Source organism: Lytechinus pictus, chromosome 13 (genome assembly GCF_037042905.1).
Source record: "Lytechinus pictus isolate F3 Inbred chromosome 13, Lp3.0, whole genome shotgun sequence".
Taxonomy (NCBI): Eukaryota; Metazoa; Echinodermata; class Echinoidea; order Temnopleuroida; family Toxopneustidae; genus Lytechinus; species Lytechinus pictus.
In genome coordinates, this window is record NC_087257.1 from 27,425,230 (window position 1) to 27,444,802 (window position 19,573).

General features: G+C 36.9%; 1 protein-coding gene across 1 annotated transcript in view; it reads right to left on the reverse strand.

Annotated features, from left to right (window-relative positions):
• LOC129274232 (mediator of RNA polymerase II transcription subunit 16-like) overlaps positions 1-18,886 on the reverse strand; it is a 29,272-nt gene extending 10,386 nt beyond the window's left edge. The window contains exons 1-15 of the mRNA XM_064108314.1: positions 18,684-18,886; positions 11,646-11,801; positions 10,967-11,168; positions 9,599-9,733; positions 8,656-8,758; positions 8,038-8,121; positions 7,602-7,679; positions 6,850-6,945; positions 6,016-6,125; positions 5,093-5,250; positions 4,593-4,660; positions 3,319-3,459; positions 2,362-2,463; positions 1,556-1,667; positions 71-210 (exon numbers count right to left, since the gene is read on the reverse strand). Of these exons, the coding sequence (XP_063964384.1) occupies positions 71-210; positions 1,556-1,667; positions 2,362-2,463; positions 3,319-3,459; positions 4,593-4,660; positions 5,093-5,250; positions 6,016-6,125; positions 6,850-6,945; positions 7,602-7,679; positions 8,038-8,121; positions 8,656-8,758; positions 9,599-9,733; positions 10,967-11,168; positions 11,646-11,801; positions 18,684-18,733 (1,735 nt within the window). The 5' untranslated portion in view covers positions 18,734-18,886. The remainder of the gene's footprint in view (positions 1-70; positions 211-1,555; positions 1,668-2,361; positions 2,464-3,318; positions 3,460-4,592; positions 4,661-5,092; positions 5,251-6,015; positions 6,126-6,849; positions 6,946-7,601; positions 7,680-8,037; positions 8,122-8,655; positions 8,759-9,598; positions 9,734-10,966; positions 11,169-11,645; positions 11,802-18,683) is intronic.
• Positions 18,887-19,573: the final 687 nt, after the last annotated feature.

Here is a 19,573-nt window from a genome sequence, read left to right on the forward strand (position 1 = left end):
TATAACAGAAATAAATAAAGTGGGTCTATGGAATGTTAATAGAACTTGGTCTATGGAATGCCAAACATACCACTGAGTTTCTCTGCTGGCCCTTTGTCTTGTGAAGAGATGGCACTTGCCCGGAGTAATGATTTGAAGACGTTTGCAGTGGAATGGAGAAGCAGCTTTCCATAACAGTCAACTGCCTTGCCGGACCCACTAGCAGATAGCCTGTTCACACCACAGAAAACGGTACATGGTGATTGATCTTGTATCACTTTATTTAAATAAATATTCATACAGGATCTAATAACATATAAAATAAAAAAACATTTACATAGTAATTTACAAACTAATTAACGGCGGAAGTAAAAGTAGTCCAGGTCCTGGCGCATTATTGCTGAGACAGGACATACAGTATAGAGCATAATACAAGATAGAATAGAGAACAGAATAACATTTCATAGCAAAGATCTTGATTGCAGTTGATCATATAATATTCTTATTTTATTCTGTAATAAAAAATAAAGAAATCATGCAAACAAGTAAAACTATGAACAAGCGAATTACTGATTTTTTTTTCAATACACAATAGTTATGACTTTTATAGGTATTGGGCATGGTCTTTATCATCGTCATCATTAATATTGTTTATTTGCATAACTATTATTATTATTATCATTATTATTATCATTATTATGTAATCTTTTCTCTTATTTTGAATGTGATGGATTTTGAATAACAATATTTATTATTTGTTTGGTGTCACCTGTGCCTGGGAGGTGAAAAGTGAACTGAAAATAGTTTCCCCCGACTCTTAAATGAATCTGTGTAGTGGGTTCTTAACATACAAAGATGGTGCCTCTCCTTTACATGGGGCATCCATTCAAATAAGTCTGTACATAAGCTCCAACAATTTTAAAAAGCCAAATTGTCCCATGTAACACCTCTATTTCATGATCTGCACTGGCTTCCAGTACGTCAGCTAATTGAACTCAAAATAATGCTGCTCACATTCAAGATACTGCATGGCATTGCTCTCACTCATCTCAGTGAACTCTTTAACTTTGAAATCACCCACCAAGTCCTACAGACTCTGAAGTTCTCTTGACACCATCCTCCTTAGTCACCCACCTTTTAAAACAAAGATTACACTGGGTGATCATGCCTTTGTTAGTGCTGCACCCAAACTCTGGAATAGTCTCCCTTTCTCAATAAGAAATGCATGATCTACTACTTTCTTCAAAACTAAACTAAAAACCTACCTTTTTCAAGAGAGTATAAATAAATTAGTCACTTTTTTTGTTATATAACTTGTAGAGATAGTAGGCTTCCCTTTTCCGGTAAAAAGAACTTAATTATACTTTCGTGTATTTATGTTCAACTATTTTATCTTTTATCATTGTAATGCGCAGTTGAGTATATACGAATAGAAATTGCACGATATAAATGTACAATTATCATTATTATTATTAAGTTCCGTGCTTCTATTTTTGGAACAATCGGCAATTGTATAATTAGAAGATCTTTGGTCTATTGTTTCTAAGCAGCAGAACAATCATAGGGGAAAGTTTACCTGTACAAGCTTGCCTTGACAGCAACAAGCCTTGTGAAGAGAAGCTCCTGGGTAGAACTAGATTGTCTATTAACAGAATCTGATAGCCGATCCAACACTGTATCCACCATATCTACCGTTACAAAAAGAAAAAAGTTGAAGCAAATTTAAAACTGTGACAGTGACTCAGTAGTACTGAAAAGGGTAAACTCCCCCGGGGGGGGGGGGGGGGGCAGTCAAATGTATTGCTGTACACACGCATGGCCCAATTTTTTTCCAAACACCCCCTAAACAAAAAAGGGGAAAAAGCTTGGGGAAAGATAAACATACCCTAAACACGTTTGGCTAGTCTTGAAAAAAAGCTTTGGAAAAAAAAATACCCTAAATAGGTTTGACCCTGCAATTGACCATTGACCAGTCTTTTAAGTCTACCCCTTTTTTTGAAAATCTGTGTTTTTGATACCCTTAACGAGTGCACGCGCTGCCCACGTCCAAAACTGAAAAAACACCCCTTTAAACACGTTTTTTTGGTCACGCGTGTGTACAGCAATATATTTGACTGGCCCCCCTGGGGTAAACTCCTTGGAAACTAATTATAAGGTCATAGATCACAGATCAATATAAACTTTCTTGGTGTGATTGTTAAACATGAAGTAGTTTGATTATCAAGATAAGGGTGGGAGCAGTCTGTAAGTCTGAATGCCCAAAATGAAAACAACTTGTTACAAGATCTTAATTTGGAGGCTGTGACACGACAAATGCTACAAGGTGAGTCACCTGCAAAGGAATATAATCATGCTACGTTCATAGGTCAAAGGTTAACTTACTGGGAGTGATCGTCAGCAGAAGATCCCACCAGTCATAGCCAGTGACGAGACAGTATTCTAGAAGGTGTACCACCTGGGCGATGGTATGCACTCGAACTGTACCTAAAAACAGAAGCAATTTACATAGTCTGATTAAAAGGTATGCTGACTATACTTGAGTGTATGTCTGTGTATTTTTTTGTTAGTGTGAATTGATATTCCTGCTCGATTGGTCATTAAATTGTAATAAAATAACACTGAGTACTCTTTCCTCCCTCAAGGTCGCCTGTTCAGACTCTCATACTCAACTGGGGAGCGCTTCATGAAAGGACTTGTTGTGTGTTTTATCCGACAAGTCCCATTTTATCCGACAGTTACCATAGTAACAGTGCTTCTCAGCCAATCAGATTCAAGGAAACATGTCAGATCTGACAACTTGTCGGACAAAAATGTCGATGAAACGCTCCCTAGATCTAACTCTATTTAGTCTAATATGGTGACTGTCTAATTTTCACTTCACCTAATTATAACTTTGTACTTCGTTATATTAAAATTGTTGTTACAATAAGTTCATCTATACTGAATAGAATTGGAAACACTACTTAGACCAAGTGAAATTAGATGCAATAAGTATAGCCTAACTGAAAATTAGACGAAATTGAAAAAGTGCTCAAGTGGTAATTAGAATAATGGTTTGCAGACAAACTTGGATTAGACCATGTGATATAAGACCAAATGGAATGTAAACAAAGTGAGTGCAGACCAAGTGGTGATTACCATTGGAAGCACACTTTGGGAAATTCTTCTAACTTCTTTCAAAACTCAACTATCTGTACAATAGGCCAATGGACTTATCTTGGTCTTATAAGCTCCCACATAGCATTCCTACTAGATCTTACCCTGGTCTAAGTCTTGGCCCAGTGTTGGTTTAATCTTAAAGACTATTGAGCTCTCACATATTTCTCTTCTAGACTTTACCTTGGTCTAAGCCTTGGCCCAGCGTAGGTTCGATCTTAAACATACAGAGGGCTCCTGTTCGATCTATAGCCACCATGCTACAGCATGTAACAGACATCTCCATACACACTAGGTGCTTGCCATTGAAGTTGGGTCTTTTAGCTGAAAATAGAAACAGAATTTATGATTTTAAATGAACAAGGACAAATAGACAAAAAAATCTATACATCGTCATGGGTAGATTACAGAAATGCTCATGAGTTATTGTGTTCTAGGTGTATGGTTCAAAGAGGGGATATACAAAGAACGTATTAAGGAAGCAAGTAGAGGAGGGTTGGTATGAGGATGGAAGATGCACTGATCCATGCAAAGTGGATAGAGGGGCAAGGGTGATTACCACAAATATGAAGTCAACCTGGCCATCCCTATTTTACAGGGACAGAGTTTTACTTAAAACTTTGGACTACTGGCTGACTATGACTTGAACTCTCTATATAGCTGTCCATTCTATTCCAAGGTGCACAAGATAACATAAGAGCATGTACATTTATATTTTACAGTCCTGGAAGGCTTTTTGTTTTGGGCATTCAGATCACAAATCCAATTTTCAAAGAGACCATGCAATGTTGGAGATGATCATTATTCATAAATCAAGATATCTATTTTACTATCTAGAAAAAAGTTGGCCTAAAAAAATGCTCTGTCTTTTTCTCTAACCTGTTGCATACAGAATTCCCTAATTCTTACAATGGCCCCCATAGCGAATGGAGTGTAGGAGGGTTTGGTTGAAGGAGGAGGATGCACTGAATGGAGTAAAGCAGAGAGAGGGAGTGAGGGTAATCTCTATGGCCCGTATTCTGAAGTCAGGTTAACTTAGACCATAGTCTAACTCTGTGCTAAAATTATGGGAAGCCAAAAGTGTCAAATTTTTCATTAAGTTGTATGTCTCTTATGTTTACTGTGCTCTTTCCTGATTTATCAATGGTGAAGACAATCATCCATTTATACTTTCTAGACAATTATGAATGATTTGAGAGCCAAATGAGCCAAATGAGCTGAAATATCTACCGTTAGTGATTTATGTCACAATTGGCTATCCATACTTAAACCACAACTTCAAATCTGAGTTTAAGTTAAACCCAACTTCAGAATACGGGCCTTTGAGTGCAAGGTGAATCTGGCCACCCATGAAGTCCGGGACTAAACCAGATTTAGAACCTGGATTACTATGACTACTTTACACAGGGAACACTCTGTTACTCAAGGCAATACACCCAGAGGATTGGCTAACAAACCTGGTGGGCCTGGTTCGGATTTGATGATTCCTTCGTATCTTAGTGCTGCACAAGGCTTGAGAGATGACCTGAGGCATCAAGAAAAGATAAACAAAGATGTTTAACAACAGATTGAAATAACAACGGTAGGCTTTCTAATTCTTTTTAATGGTATTTAGGATTGTACGATAGAAGAATAGTCTACTGAGTAAGGATTGTTATCCACATGCCCTAACATTTATAATGGACCCCCCCCCCCAAAAAAAAAAAAATGGCTGAAATGGACAGACTAGTTGTGCACAGGGCTCTGAAGGTTTCCTGTGCAAACGTTTGTACTTAATCGCTTAATAACAATGACAAATCAGCGCAAGTGCTATATGCACATTTGTTCAAAACCATTCAGTGTTGCAATCAGTATTGCATTTGATCTTTAATAGGGTCTCTTTATTACAGAGGTCTTTTCAAGATAACTACTGTAGATGCACTCTAGAGGACAGCAAGTGACATTACACAGCACTTACCTGTGTAATAGTTTAATGGTGCCTTCTTGGTTGGCTACAGCTATAGCCATACCCGGGCCGTTGTACAGGGAGTTCATAGAGAGCTTGAGGGGTAGCTTTGGTAGAGCGATGGATGTGATGATGGAAGAATCGCTGTAGGTTGCACTGAATACCCATTTCTGCAGGAAGAATAAGAAACAATAGGCAATAAAGTCAATCATGTATAGGGGAAGGTATTTCAAATCACAATCATTTACACATTTGACTGATTCTCTTACTCCAATCAGAACTCTGGATTACACTCTACTAAGACATTTCAGAAAATCTGTACTGTACCTTGTATGATCTTGACCAGGTAAAATATGTATATCACAAGTGACATTGTCAGAAAGTTCAGACTTTCAGCTTTATGATAACATAATTATTATTGGGGCTCGAAATAAAAAGTTTGACATGATAAACAAGAGAAAACATTGGAAGAAAATCCTGTGTTTTTTGTTTGTTTGATTTTTGGAGTTGCCTTTGCTTGCAGCGGTTGCCAGGACGTACCAGTGTTTAAGGTTGATCTTTTGGTGAAGAAATCTTGCCAGGGTAAAAAAAAATTGAGGAAAAAACATTATGCAACAAAGGGAACGTTGCAGAATTTTTTTTAATTTAAATTCAAATCTTAAAGAATGAAGCGCAAGTCTCAAATGAGTGCTTTTGATTGGCTGAAGACATACAAATGTTGTAGGTTGAACTCTGTGATGAGAAAATGTCCAGATACATAGATTTTGGATGAAAAAACATTATTCAATGAAGGGCCTGTCGCCGAAAAAAGGTTTGTTCAAACGCATCTCAAAGAATCAAGCGCCGCTTCCAAATGAGTGCTTTTGATTGGCTGAAAACGGAGTTGCATTTTATTTTTGGAGTAGCATTTGATTGCAGTGGCCCCAAAGACATACCAGTGTTGTAGGTTGATCTCTATGGTGTGGAGAACCTGCTTGGAATAGTTTGTGTAATGGTATGGCCTCCTTCTTCAATGTCCAGCATTCTATACAAGATCCCATGGAACCTGAAAGAGTAGTCCAAGTAGATAATAAGACAGGTTTTACAAGTCTAATTTTGCCCAATAATAACTTTGCATATAAATGCTCATTAACATCAAGGATTGTAATGTACAACATTCACATTTCTGATTTAGCACCTAAGAATATGATCCGGATGTTCCTGATTAGTCTCTGGACTATGAAAACAGAGGGCCATGTGTTTGAATCCCAATCAGGGCGTAATTTTCTTCAGCAAGAAATTGATCTACATTGAATGCAATCAACCCAGGTGAGGTGAATGACATCATAGGAATTAAATCCTCAAAATGCTGTGAGCACAGGATTGGTAGCCAAGCTTAGCCAGGGTAACAAGACAACCTTAAACACCTACAAAGGTAGATATGTGTGCTATACAAAATATCATTATTACATATGAACACTACATACAGTATTTCAGTTGACATCCAGGAATAGAGCATCTCCTTCTCAAATCACTCAATATCTTACTCAATTACACCCGTTTCTATGCATCTATCATTTATACTTCCTTATTTCCTTTGTTTTCATTCAAATTTAATTGTATTTGCTCTATTTCCTGTATCACTACACTGTCATTTATTTGTTACGAATTCCCATAATATCAAAGCCACTGGCTTTTCTTTGGTGTTTGATGCTCACATTTTACTATGTGAATATTTACTCATGTGATTTATACCTAATAAATAAATTGAATTGAATATCATGACATACCCGAAGCACAGACAAGGAGTTGTTCAGTGGGGGCTGACCGAAGCTGTTGTTCTGTACATTCCTTGTTGATGAACTGAACAGATGTTATAGATGGATCTACATTGAAAATCACAAAAACAATGTCAGGTTCATGTGGGCAATGTAACATAAACATTAGCGATTGCCATGACTAATCAATTTATTGGGTATGATTCTTTGCAAAAATTAGTTCCCTTGGGGTGGGGTTGCCGCCGCGGATTGCGCAATCATGACAAAAATTTGCACGATGGTAGAAAATGACGTAATCTACGAGGTTGCATACATGGAGGTAAATTTCGCTAAAACTTTATACATGTATTTTATTTGATATGAATTAATTATGCTAATTTATTCATGAAATCATACCATTGCTCTAATTCACTAAATAAAGCTCCTAGATTGCGATTTTTGATGAATATTCTTTATAGCACTTCTATCAGTATAAATGAGAAAATAGATCGAAATTTAATGAGGAGCAGAACAATCAATAAAGAGCAAGACAATACGACTTAATACTTGCGCTGTTCAAAGAGGGAATAATGTTCCTAGTATCTTATCGCAATTTGCTCCACATTTTTCTTTAAGACAGGCTACACAAAACGTCTTTTGTGTTGCAGTTTTACATAGGACTGTAGTAAAAAACGAAGTGGAGAGTTTTCCTGTTATGACCATAAATGCTAATCAAAATTGGTAAGCAGAATTATTCCATCTCAAAGATAAAACAGAGAACTTACATTTATCTCTACTGGTGATCTCACACAGGCATTGCATGTATAGAGAAGGCAGGTATTCTGTTGACAAATGCAGTTTATCTGAATTGAGAGAAATAAGAATATTGATTATGGTTAGTATTTTCATGCATTGATCAAGTTTACTGAGGTGGTCTTTCATAAAGCAATAATGCTCTCAATAAATTATGCATCACTTTAGGTGTAACAGGTCACCCACTATTGCAAATCACTTTTATCATTATCATCAGCTAAAGTTGATACCAACCTCTGTAGATAAGAATTTTTTTATTAATAAGTTAGGAAATTTGATAATTATTAATTTACTACTTAGTTCCTTCTACCCTGCAGTCATCATCACATTAAAACTTAATTTTCACTGACACCAATATCTTGTCTTGAATAACGTTGTGAAAGAATTGAGGAGTTGATAAACCCTTACCATCTTTCCAAGCTGGGGTAACTTTAAAACACTGGAGAGGACATCTTGTACCTCCATCCGATGTAGCTATCAGAATGTGCCCAGCTGAAAGCAAAAGGGAATAAAATTATGTTAACCCAAATAAGACTGGGGGGGGGGGCTGATTCAGCTCCCCCTGACATTATTCGCGATAAATCCGCCGCGCAACTTTTGAGTAAGCGAGTAAGCGATTCCGAAATTACGCAACATTTTGTAAGTGCATGCAGACTCAGAATTGCTAAAAAAAACGTGAATTTGTGTATAAATCCAATGCAAATAGTGTTTTAAGTCAAAATTCATAAATGTATCATTATTTTTCCTTTTACTGATTAAAATCAATTAATTTCATCTTGTTTATGGACAAAATAAAGTCCTCGACAATTTCCATTGAAAAAAACAATAAAAACACAAAAAGTAGAAAAACCCAATGAAATATATAAGAAATTTAGAAAACGATGGAATACACAAGAAAATAAATGTGATGTTGAAATTTTTGTTAAGTACATTTGATCAGATTCCAATAAAGAACAACAAAATACCACCACCACCGCTACTACTACAACCACTACAACAATACATAAAACCAAGAAAAAGACCTACTACTTGTGAAGGCAATATCAGCCAAAGCAATGTGATTTCTTGAATTCCCAAGTCTCTCTGTCACGACGGTTGTTTTCCCATCTTTAAGAACAGTTACAGAAACCTGCAAATAGAAAAAAGCTCATTCATTAACACACTAACTGCTAAACGAATGAAGAACCATGAAATAATGAGCCATATAATGTAGCAGTGAGAAAATCCAAATTATTTATAATGCTAAGGATAATTAATATTTTGTGAATATTAACTCCCCTAGCTTCTATGATCCAGTTCTTATTAGAACAATTTTGAACCGAGGTCTGCCATTGTAATGCAAATTTGATTGTTCTTGTTTATTCTACCCTGGGGGGCGTTTCATTGAGGGTTTGGTCAGTGATTCCAACAACAAATATAATAAGACACTGCAAATTCTTGCATCTAATTGGCTGAGAGTCAGTGAAAATAACTGACAAAATTCTTCAAGAAATGCTCCCCTTCTAACCTATCATCTTAACAAACAAGGGCCCTATCTTACAAAGACTTACAATTGATCCAATCAATCTCAACTGTATGGAAATCCATCCATACCATAATTTTCTACAGGAAATTAGCTCAATCTCTTAGGTAAACAAAGAGAATCACACTGAATCTTCAAGAGAATGATGAATGCATGAATATACATCATATCTAGAAAATATTTTTAACAAATTTTGCATTTTAGATGTTGACGTTGTGGTTGATCAGATCATTTGCAACTCTTTGTAAGAACTCACTAAGAAGGGGGCCTGAATGTTAATGATCTTTCACAGACATGAACCATCATTACTGTTTTTTTCCATTGTGCGTTTCAGCTCTAAATTAAATACGAAGCGGAAAACACAATTGACGGACTATACAAAGCTTTTTTAATGGTGGATGTGACTTTCAGAGGCAATAATACAAACGTGAGGATAAAGTTATTTACCAGCCCAGTTCCCGTGACAAGGACCCAGCCTTGTGTTGGCCTCATGCCAAACTCCGCCAAGCTTGGAGTGAAACGTGTCCTGGAGAACTTATCCAACATGTTAGGGCTGTCAATATTGTCAACATTGTAAGTGATCTGTGTGGAGAATGAATAATATCATTATAATCAGTTCAGTATGGAATCACTGGAATTACTGATACTTATTTCAATTTCAAATTTTGTGTTTACAGAGGAATTGAAGTCCTAAAACATATTACATGAAAATCAAGAGTAATCTAAAAAATTACATTGAAAGCCTGAATCATATTCAGATATGATCTGGAGCCTATTGAAAAAAAGCTCAGCAAACAACCCCATCTTTATATAAAATACAATTTTACCTTTAAACAAAGAGCGGTAATGAATTTAATGTATTTAAATGCAACTATTTCTGATATATGGAGCCTGCATGAAGAAGAATGAATATAAATGTCAATATTAACCCCCCCCCATATCAAAATGAGTAAAATTTTGAAGAGAGAAATAATTTGAGCTATTTTGTATATTAGATTAAATAGAGAAGCTGTCCTTACCCCACTTCAAAATGACAAATGCAGCCAATTTGAAGTCTCTATACATATCTTCATTACACCTTTTGACAATTAAAATAAAAATCATACCTTTTTTCTCATGTTTCAATATTTTTCCCTTGCTTCTATGATTTTTCTTTTAATAATATAATAATAATAATATAGGTATATTTACCCAGGGTAGCCACTTCAGTTTCGAAAACTGTTCTACCAGCGGGCCCTGCTATTATTATTACCCCGGCTTTAGCTGAGCTGCCTAGGCGTTTACACTACCAATCACAATTGTTTGACTCACCATTGCCTGTTAAAACCAGAGAACAATAGATTTGGTCCACTGAATCTATTGTTCTCTGGTTTTAACAGGTAATAGTGAGTCAAACAAAACTTGTAGTAAATCTTGTGCACATGCTAAGTCGCTTATATGTATATTACCCCTGACAAGCTAGGCGACATAATGTGTTCACAACTTATTTTTAGTAACCATTTACCTCACATGGGTCTAGGGCAGCATGGTGTGGATGAGGAAAATTGATGCTTTGGCTGGAATTTGAACCCATGACCATCTGACTGCAGGGTTCAGAACCACTAGACCAGAGGCGGCGGAACATCAGGCTCGGACAAAGAAATTGGAGGGGCACCTTTTGTCTGCAAAACAATAGGTGCCCCTCCACTTTCATTGCATGAGCCTGATGTTCCACTGCCTCTGCACTAGACCATGATGCAAACAGAATTGAAATTTGTCGTTTTATTGGATGACCCTTTAATTAACTTTCCTGGATTCACGATGGATACTACTAACCTTCATGCCATTCCGCAGCCAAGCGATAGCAACGACTGGCTCACCAGGAAGATGGCTTTCAGCAGCACACACCCAGTCATTCATCAAGTGATGCTGCATCTGCCACAGGTACACAGACCCTGAACCATCAGCAGAGAGAAGCTGGGTCCCCTCGCTGTTCCACTGCAAAGCTTGGATGGCATCGTTGTGCTCGCTACCGAAGCTAGGAAAAATAGGAAAATGATATATGAGACCTGCACCCCACCTTGCTAACAGATGCAATTAAATCCAACTGCGATTAATCTAAAATTTCTTAAATATGCAAACTGCAAGATAGGTTTGAGTTCGAATCTACTGGAACACTTTTTAAGACAGAGAAAAGCCCCACAGTACCTGTCCAAGATTTCATTAAAAACTTGACATTGACAAGAAACCCAAACTAACTATAATGATTGGCCCATCTGGCAAAGAAATTAACACTATTTTAAATTTAAAGCCCATTTGTGCTGTAATACAAATGCTCTAGATCGAGAAGTGGCCTTGCAATAAAAAAAAACATTGAAAGCTATTAGACCTTTAGGCCACTGATGTAAACCTCTTGTCTTTTCCCATTAAAGAACTAACTAACAAGACACCTGTCTATAAAGATCACCTTTCTTGTCAAGTGGTCTTTATACAAAAGGTCACATGGTATTTATACCTGCAAACTTCCCATGGCCTATCAGGATCCACGATGTGTATAGTTGGCCTGTAAACCTCCCTCTCTTCAGGTGCTTTGGGATTGCCTATGGCTGTGAAAGCTACAGTGTTCCGGCATGACCAACTGAGTACACAATCATCAATAAGCTTCTTGATACTGAAAGAAGAAATAAAATATTAATAGTGTACATGTATAGTAGGCCAAACCACAGGACTTCTCGTACCTGAACTTTGTGTGTGTCCAAAATATGTGTAGGTCCACACTTCGTGCAGGGTCTTTTATCTCTAAGACTGGTCAATATTTTCAAAATCTGACATCACCAACATGAAAAGTGACCTAAAATTACCCTCATCAAATTATTTAGGATAAGAACAGTATTTATTAAAATAATAAAAAATATCAACAAACACCCCATAAGCTAACTTTGTACGCTGGGCTATGCATCCCTCTGTGCTGTATTATTTTCAGGGAGGGACACAATGGCTTGTTTGTTTGAGAGTGAAATGCAAAGTTCATGCGGCACCGAGTGTGCATTGGTGCAAAGTATGGGTGGAAAGGATTGGGCAAAGATGATATGGTATTTTATTTCAAGACGGATCACAGCATACATGTATAGCAGAATTGTAGGCTACATACTGTATAAGCTGATATATTCGCGGTGGTTTTATTTTCTCGGATTTCGCGAATTGCCTCTCGGCCACAAATTTAACATTGCATGAAAATATTGACACAAACATGTATGGTAATTTGTGCCAATGTCCCAACAGCAAAGCTTTGGCTATTGCAAACATCCTGTGTGGTGAATATGTGGAGATAGGCACCTAAATATATGTACAAAAAATAAGGTTGAAAAAGTATGGTGAGTAATTCAAAAGGTTAGCTAGAAATTGTCGCCATCTTGCCTAGCTACAAGACCTGTATAGAGGGCGACAATATCATGTGCAGTGCTAACTTAGATAAAAGTATTTTTTTATCATTTCATCCAGGTAAAATTTGAAAAGCAAAAAAATATATATAAATTCCTATTAAAAATATATTAAGTGACTTTCAAAAGGGGGGGGGGGGAGGGCGGCACACGTGTAAGAGCAGTATTTTACATTAAAAAATTTGATAATAGCTCTCAAGGGGGGGAAGGGGTTGGATGAGCCCAGCTCTATGTTCTACCGGTGACCACTGCACTAGAGACACACAGAGCTTGATCCGGTCCACTCACACGTATTGCGAGGTTAGTATGCCATACTTACCTCGCACCACGTAGGTGTTTACGCTATGGATTTTAGAGTTGTCGGTGAACATCGCTTCATTACGCGAATAATGTTAGCCGAAATTCATTCCGCTACACACCAGTGCTTTTTCTGGGGAAAAGCGTTCCATTTTCAATTTTTTTGATGTAAAAAGCATATAAAAAAAAGAGCGAAATCGCTTCCCTCAGCCTGGAAAGTTGCTTCGCATGTCTCCTCAACGGAAATAAAAGGAAGGTTGTTGGTGGCGCTAATACAATTCACAACCTTAATTCAGCTTGTCGGTATTTTTAAAACTAGATTCTTGATTCATTGTATGCGCAATTCCAATGATTGTTTGATAAAATAGAGACACCAATAAATGTAATAACTTTAAAAACATACTTTTTATATTATTTTTGCTGACGATAATACTTTTTTGAAAATATTCAAAGCGATGACAAATTAAACAAACAAGTGGAATGCCTCTGGCCGTCTCACCTGCATCACGCAATTCAATATAGCAGCAGTGCTGATTTTGAAAACTACTATAACTCGCACAAGATGTTCAGTGATACTTGGTTACTCTTATTTCCACGTTTTATGAACTAGACCAATACACTTATAGAGATATGATGGCAATTCAACAAATACCCCCAACGTGGCCAAAGTTCTTTGACCTTACATGACCTTTGACCTTGATCATGTGACCTGAAACTCGCACAGGATGTTCAGTGATACTTGATTACTATTATGTCCAAGTTTTATGAACTAGACCAACACACTTTCAAATTTATGGCTGTAATTCAACAAATACCCCAATTTGGCCAAAGTTCATTGACCCTAAATGACCTTTGACCTTGATCATGTGACCTGAAACTTGCACAGGATGTTCAGTAATACTTGATTACTATTATGTCCAAGTTTCATGAATCAGATCCATAAACTTTCAAAGTTATGATGGTAATTCAACAGATACCCCCAATTCGGCCAAAGTTCATTGACCCTAAATGACCTTTGACCTTGGTCATGTGATGTGAAACTCATGCAGGATGTTCAGTGATACTTGATTAACCTTATGTATAAGTTTCATGAACTAGGTCCATATATTTTCTAAGTTATGATGACATTTCAAAAACTTAACCTTAGGTTAAGATTTTGATGTTGATTCCCTCAACATGGTCTAAGTTCATTGACCCTAAATGACCTTTGACCTTGGTCATGTGACATGAAACTCAGGCAGGATGTTCAGTAATACTTGATTAACCTTATGGCCAAGTTTCATGAACTAGGTCCATATACTTTCTAAGTTATGCTGTCATTTCAAAAACTTAACCTCAGGTTAAGATTTGGTGTTGACGCCGCCGCCGCTGCCGCCGTCGGAAAAGCGGCGCCTATAGTCTCACTCTGCTATGCAGGTGAGACAAAAACATAGCAAATTCTATGTACCCTGAACAAAGCCCCACAAGTGCTACCGTTCGTTTGTCAATTAACATTCCACCAAAGTCTTTACGGTAAAAAAACTGGACACTTTGCCGCCTTCGCGTAACGCTTTGCATCGATTTACGTGTAAAATAGTTTTTGTGCCTAGTCTTTCCCTTGTAGTGTCTTTGATATGAAGATAAATCGCGTGCCCTCTTTAGCTCATTAGACAAAAAATTTGGGAGGGAAGCAGGGTCCGTATTTTGTCAATGAGAAGAAAAATCAACGCTTAAATAACATTATTTGAGGGATATTCATCATATTAGGGGGAATTGACTTCACATCGTTCAGTAAGTTTCTTAGAAGTACTTAGTTTTACAATTTTTTCGTAAAAAACTTAAGGAGTTTGTTGCAATTTTGCCAGCGCCGTGCCTTTAATTTTCCTGTGCACCCATGGGTGGATCTGGTTGACCCATTCATTTAACCTCACTGCACAAGTTGAATGTGACATTTGTTATTCATTAGAAGTACGTATTATTTATATCAAACAAAATTTTCAAAAGGGTCATTATTAATGCCAGTTCATCCCTGCTCAAACTCTAGAAAAATTATGACTCATTAGTCCGACATCGACTTGCGTTTAAGACAAGTCCACCCCAACAAAAAGTTCATTTGAATAAAAAGAGAAAAATCCAACAAGCATAACACTGAAAATTTTATCAATATCGGATATAAAATAAATAAGTTATGACGGGGACATTTTAAGGTTTCGCTTAATTTCACAAAAGAGTTATATGCGCATCCTGGTCTTTATGCAAATGAGGAGACTGATGACATCATCCACTCACTATTTCTTTTGTATTATATTATATGAAATATGAAATAATCTAATTTTCTCCTCTTTGTAAAGTGAAACAACGATTAATTCTTCCACGAACATGTGGAATTAGCATTGTCTAATACTATATGGTTCAGTCAAGTTGGTCCTTATTGTCAAATCTGTAACAAATTATATATTGTATATATTTCAAATAGAAAACAAAAGAAATAGTGAGGAACATCATCGACCGTCTCATTTGCACGTCACTGAGATGTGCATATCACTGTTTTGTGAAAAAAAAGCGAAACTTTAGTTTAACAGTCATAACTTTCTTATTTTTCGTCCGATTTTGATGAAAGTTTCAGCGTTATGCTAGTTTGATTTATCTCTATTTATTCAAATCAACATTTTTCTGGGGTGGACTTGACCTTTGAGCTTTGAGGGCAATATGCAACACATTTGTTGAATCGGAAAATGACCATCCCCAAGCCTTGAAATAAGCGGGCGCTGAGTGCAAATTCGCGCTCATAAAGCCATCAATTGCGCCCATAAAGCCCCAAAATCATCAAAATTTTGACGACCGGGCGCAAATATTTTCCCGGTAATTGCGCCCGCCGTGAGTGAGCAGTGAAGCCATATCATACATGTAATTTAAATATCTTAAAAGCCAAAATCAAGTAACTTTCAATTTACGATAAACACAGTTTAAATTGCCAAGTGCGTCTTTTTTTCTGTACCATAAAAAGTGAGCTACGTCCGTCTTTTTTTTTCTGTAATACATGTGCGCGCGTGCTTCCGGTAGCGGTTTTTCCATACTTCACCATATGCAATTTCTAATGCACACATTTCCAGTTGGGATATCACAATTCTGCGATATAGTAATTCCAATTGCACAGGAGATAAATCCGTTAAAATCCCTGTTCACAGCACATACGATGTGCGAGTCTTTTATCCTCAAAGTCGCCGACTTTGCTTGTCAAAACGGAGCCTTAATAATCCAAAATCACTTAGCTTATAGTTGTGAATTGTAGCTTTTTAATTTCTTTCTTGGAGAGAGGTAAATATCAGACAATAAATCATCAAACAAGGCTCCATCTAAAAAAAAAAAGAGGAGGATGCTGTGCACTTGAGTGTGGTGTTAGCTAGCCAGTTTGAGCTCATGTTCTCTGCCAGAGCTCTGGGTGAGAATTCTATCAGTAATGGCCTAAGTGATGGTGATTTTCCGTTTCAGATACAGTTTAGATTTCATGTTAATTTTTGAAAACTGTCAAAAAACTTTATGATTTCTTCATTGTGATGAATATTTAAGTTATTAATGAATACATTTTCACCGAATTTAGACTCTCCCAGAATGAAAGGCATTTTCTGTGGAGATCTGCGTTTTCAAATAACTTGTGAAAAACTTAAGGTACATGAACCTACAATACATGTACATAGCCTGTGGCTATGTGCTGGAATTTGAATAGACTGAGTTAGATATTGATATAATTTCTTCATGTCTTTAACATAATTTATATGCAATCCAAGTGCACCTCACAGTCACACTCACCCACACCCGTGATTCTAACCATGAAAAAAACCTTAAAAATTATTATTTTTTTTCTAAATTTATTATTTTTTTATCTGAATTCTCTTTCTCCATCTCTCTCTTTTTTATATTTTCATTTTATTCATATTTTTTTTTTTTTGGGGGGGGTTCATTGTTCGTGGTTCATTAAAGATGAAAAATAAATAAGCCCATGTGTGTGTGGTTGTAAAGGGGATGTGGAGTGAGGGTGTCAAAACACACTTAAACATTTAAATCTGATTTCTTAAATGTTTGAATAAGCCTAATACTTAGCATGCTATTCATGTACTAATTAAAAAATTGTAGGAGCTGCGCTTACTATAAACAAATTTGCGGTGTGGTTCACTTTTATATATATTTTTTCTAAATTGCCCCCGGTTCCTGTAAAAAGCCTGTGAGCCGGGGGCAATTAAAAAAAAAAAATTGATCCCGGCTCTCAGGTGCTTATTTCAAGGCTTGGCCATCGCCCAAAGAAAAAACCTTCCCTAATTCATACATCAGCATCAAGAAAACGTCACCTGAGAAATAAAAGATAAAGGCCGAACAAAAATTGATAATATTCATGAATTATGCAAACAAAAAATCACTTTTAAAACACAATTTTGTTCATCCATTTACCCATTTCATATTTTCAGCATCAAAAGACCTTTTCGAACTCGGAATCATGCTCGAAAAGAGAGAAAATTGATGTTTCATCGAATAGCGACGATATGAGGGAGAAAATAAAACCCGGAAGTAAGATCCCACAAAACTTAATATTTTCAAGATGGCGACTTTTTTGGGATGTACGAGTGAAAAGATCGTCTCTGTAAAATTAATGGACCTCAAAGTCAAACTCAAGAGTCAAGACACATGATGTAAGTTTTAAATGTAATCGTCTGGCATAAAAAATTAAAATTTATTTCCCTTACTCCTTAGTCCTTACAGTTACATACCATTCTTATTTTTAAAAAAGTTTGAGTGTTTGTCGAAATTATGTTATTGATCTCACCAATTTAACACGGTGACAGATACGAGAGTGTCGTACTCTCGAACCGGCTGTGATAGCTGTGATAGTTTTAAATGTAATCGTCTGGCATAAAAAATTAAAACTTATTTCCCTTAGGCCTAGTCCTTACAGTTACATACCATTATTACCATTCTTATTTTTAAAAAAGTTTGAGTGTTTTGTCGAAATTATGTTATTGATCTCACCAATTTAACACGGTGACAGATACGAGAGTGTCGTACTTTCAAACCGGCTGTGATAGCTAAATGTTGGCAAATCTGAAGTTACTTTTAACATAGGCATTCGTGCTTTCTTAGCAGTCAGGTAAAACAACCTCGGTATAACTAGCCAGGCGGCTTCTAGAGAGTAGAAATCATTTACTAACGTAAGGTCACTCTCATGAAGCCAGGGCTTCCGTCATATACTTTTGTGTGTACCACCAAAAAACCTGAAACTTTCGCCCCCGAGATTTCTACTTTCTTTACTTTCGCCAACGTTACAGACGCGTGCGTTCGGGTAACGTTGGGGAAGAACAATAGAAAACAAGATGGCGGCGTAAACATCGGGCAAGTCTCTTTCGTCTTTACACAATATTTCTCTCATTTTTTTGATGAATTCTTGTTAAAAAATAACAACGAGAGCGTAGAAATGTCGGAAATAAAGTTTTATCCCATGTACATGATTTAGATTTTAGGGCTAGATCTTTTAAAAAGAAAGTAGAAATCTCGGGGGCGAAAGTTTCAGGTTTTTTGGTGGTACACACAAAAGTATATGACGGAAGCCCTGGCTTCATGAGAGTGACCTTACGTTAGTAAATGATTTTTACTCTCTAGAAGCCGCCTGGCTAGGTATAACATAACATAACATAACATAACATTAACAATAACATGTTCAATATCTAATTCACTGACACAAATATGAACGTATGGGTCACAGAAATGACATTAACAATAACATGTTCAATATCTAATTCACTGACACAAATATGAACGTATGGGACACATTGAACAAGTTCTCTCACCAAACATTAGCGTCCGTTTTCGGCCAGTCAGCAACAAATGCAAGCTCCATCTTCCCAGTATCCAATGCTTCTCATTAATTTGTAAAAGGAACACTTGATTTGAAAGGTTCGCAAATTTTGATTCACTTTTAGGCAAAACTGCAAAATTCAGGCTGCTGCAACCAACTCAATATTCATCAACGTAGATGGCGCTTGAGAGTGACGCGTTTTTTGTTTGTTCAAGGCAGTTTTTATTGTTTTTCTGATTTCTTTCAATATTCGCAATGCACCCCGAAGAACAAAAAAAAAAAAAAAAAAACAACAACAATAATAATAATGAAAAAAAAGAACAAACATAAATCATATATCAAAAAATAGAATTGTAATGTACTCCTCCTCTAATTTTCTTTTTTCCTTATTTTCTTTTTGCATCCACTAGAGGATTCTAAAACCTATACTTCTAACTTTACTGTTCTGCTCTTTCCACAGCTGTGAACATTGCTGATTCAGCATCTACTGGATAAAGACAAACGGTACAAGAACCCATTTATGTTCACAGCTTTTGTGTTCAAACCTGCCTAGCTACCACCATGCCTACCGTATGCTGCCCAATTCCAGGCTGCGACTACGCCACGCCGGATCTGGATGCCTCTATTGTTGCTGCCCTGCTCACGACCCACTCCACAATTCATGCCTCTGCTGGGACAGGGTCTGCTGCCAAGATAGAGAAGGTCAAGAGGCCCACCATAGTTGCAGCCGGTACAAGCGAGGACTGGGCTTACTTCACTTCTCGATGGTCCGATTATGTGGAGTCTACCAAGATATCTGGCAATTAAGGACAAGGTCGTGCAACTCCTTGAATGCTGCGATGAGCCTCTTCGCAAGGACCTTATACAAGATCCTCTGGCGTC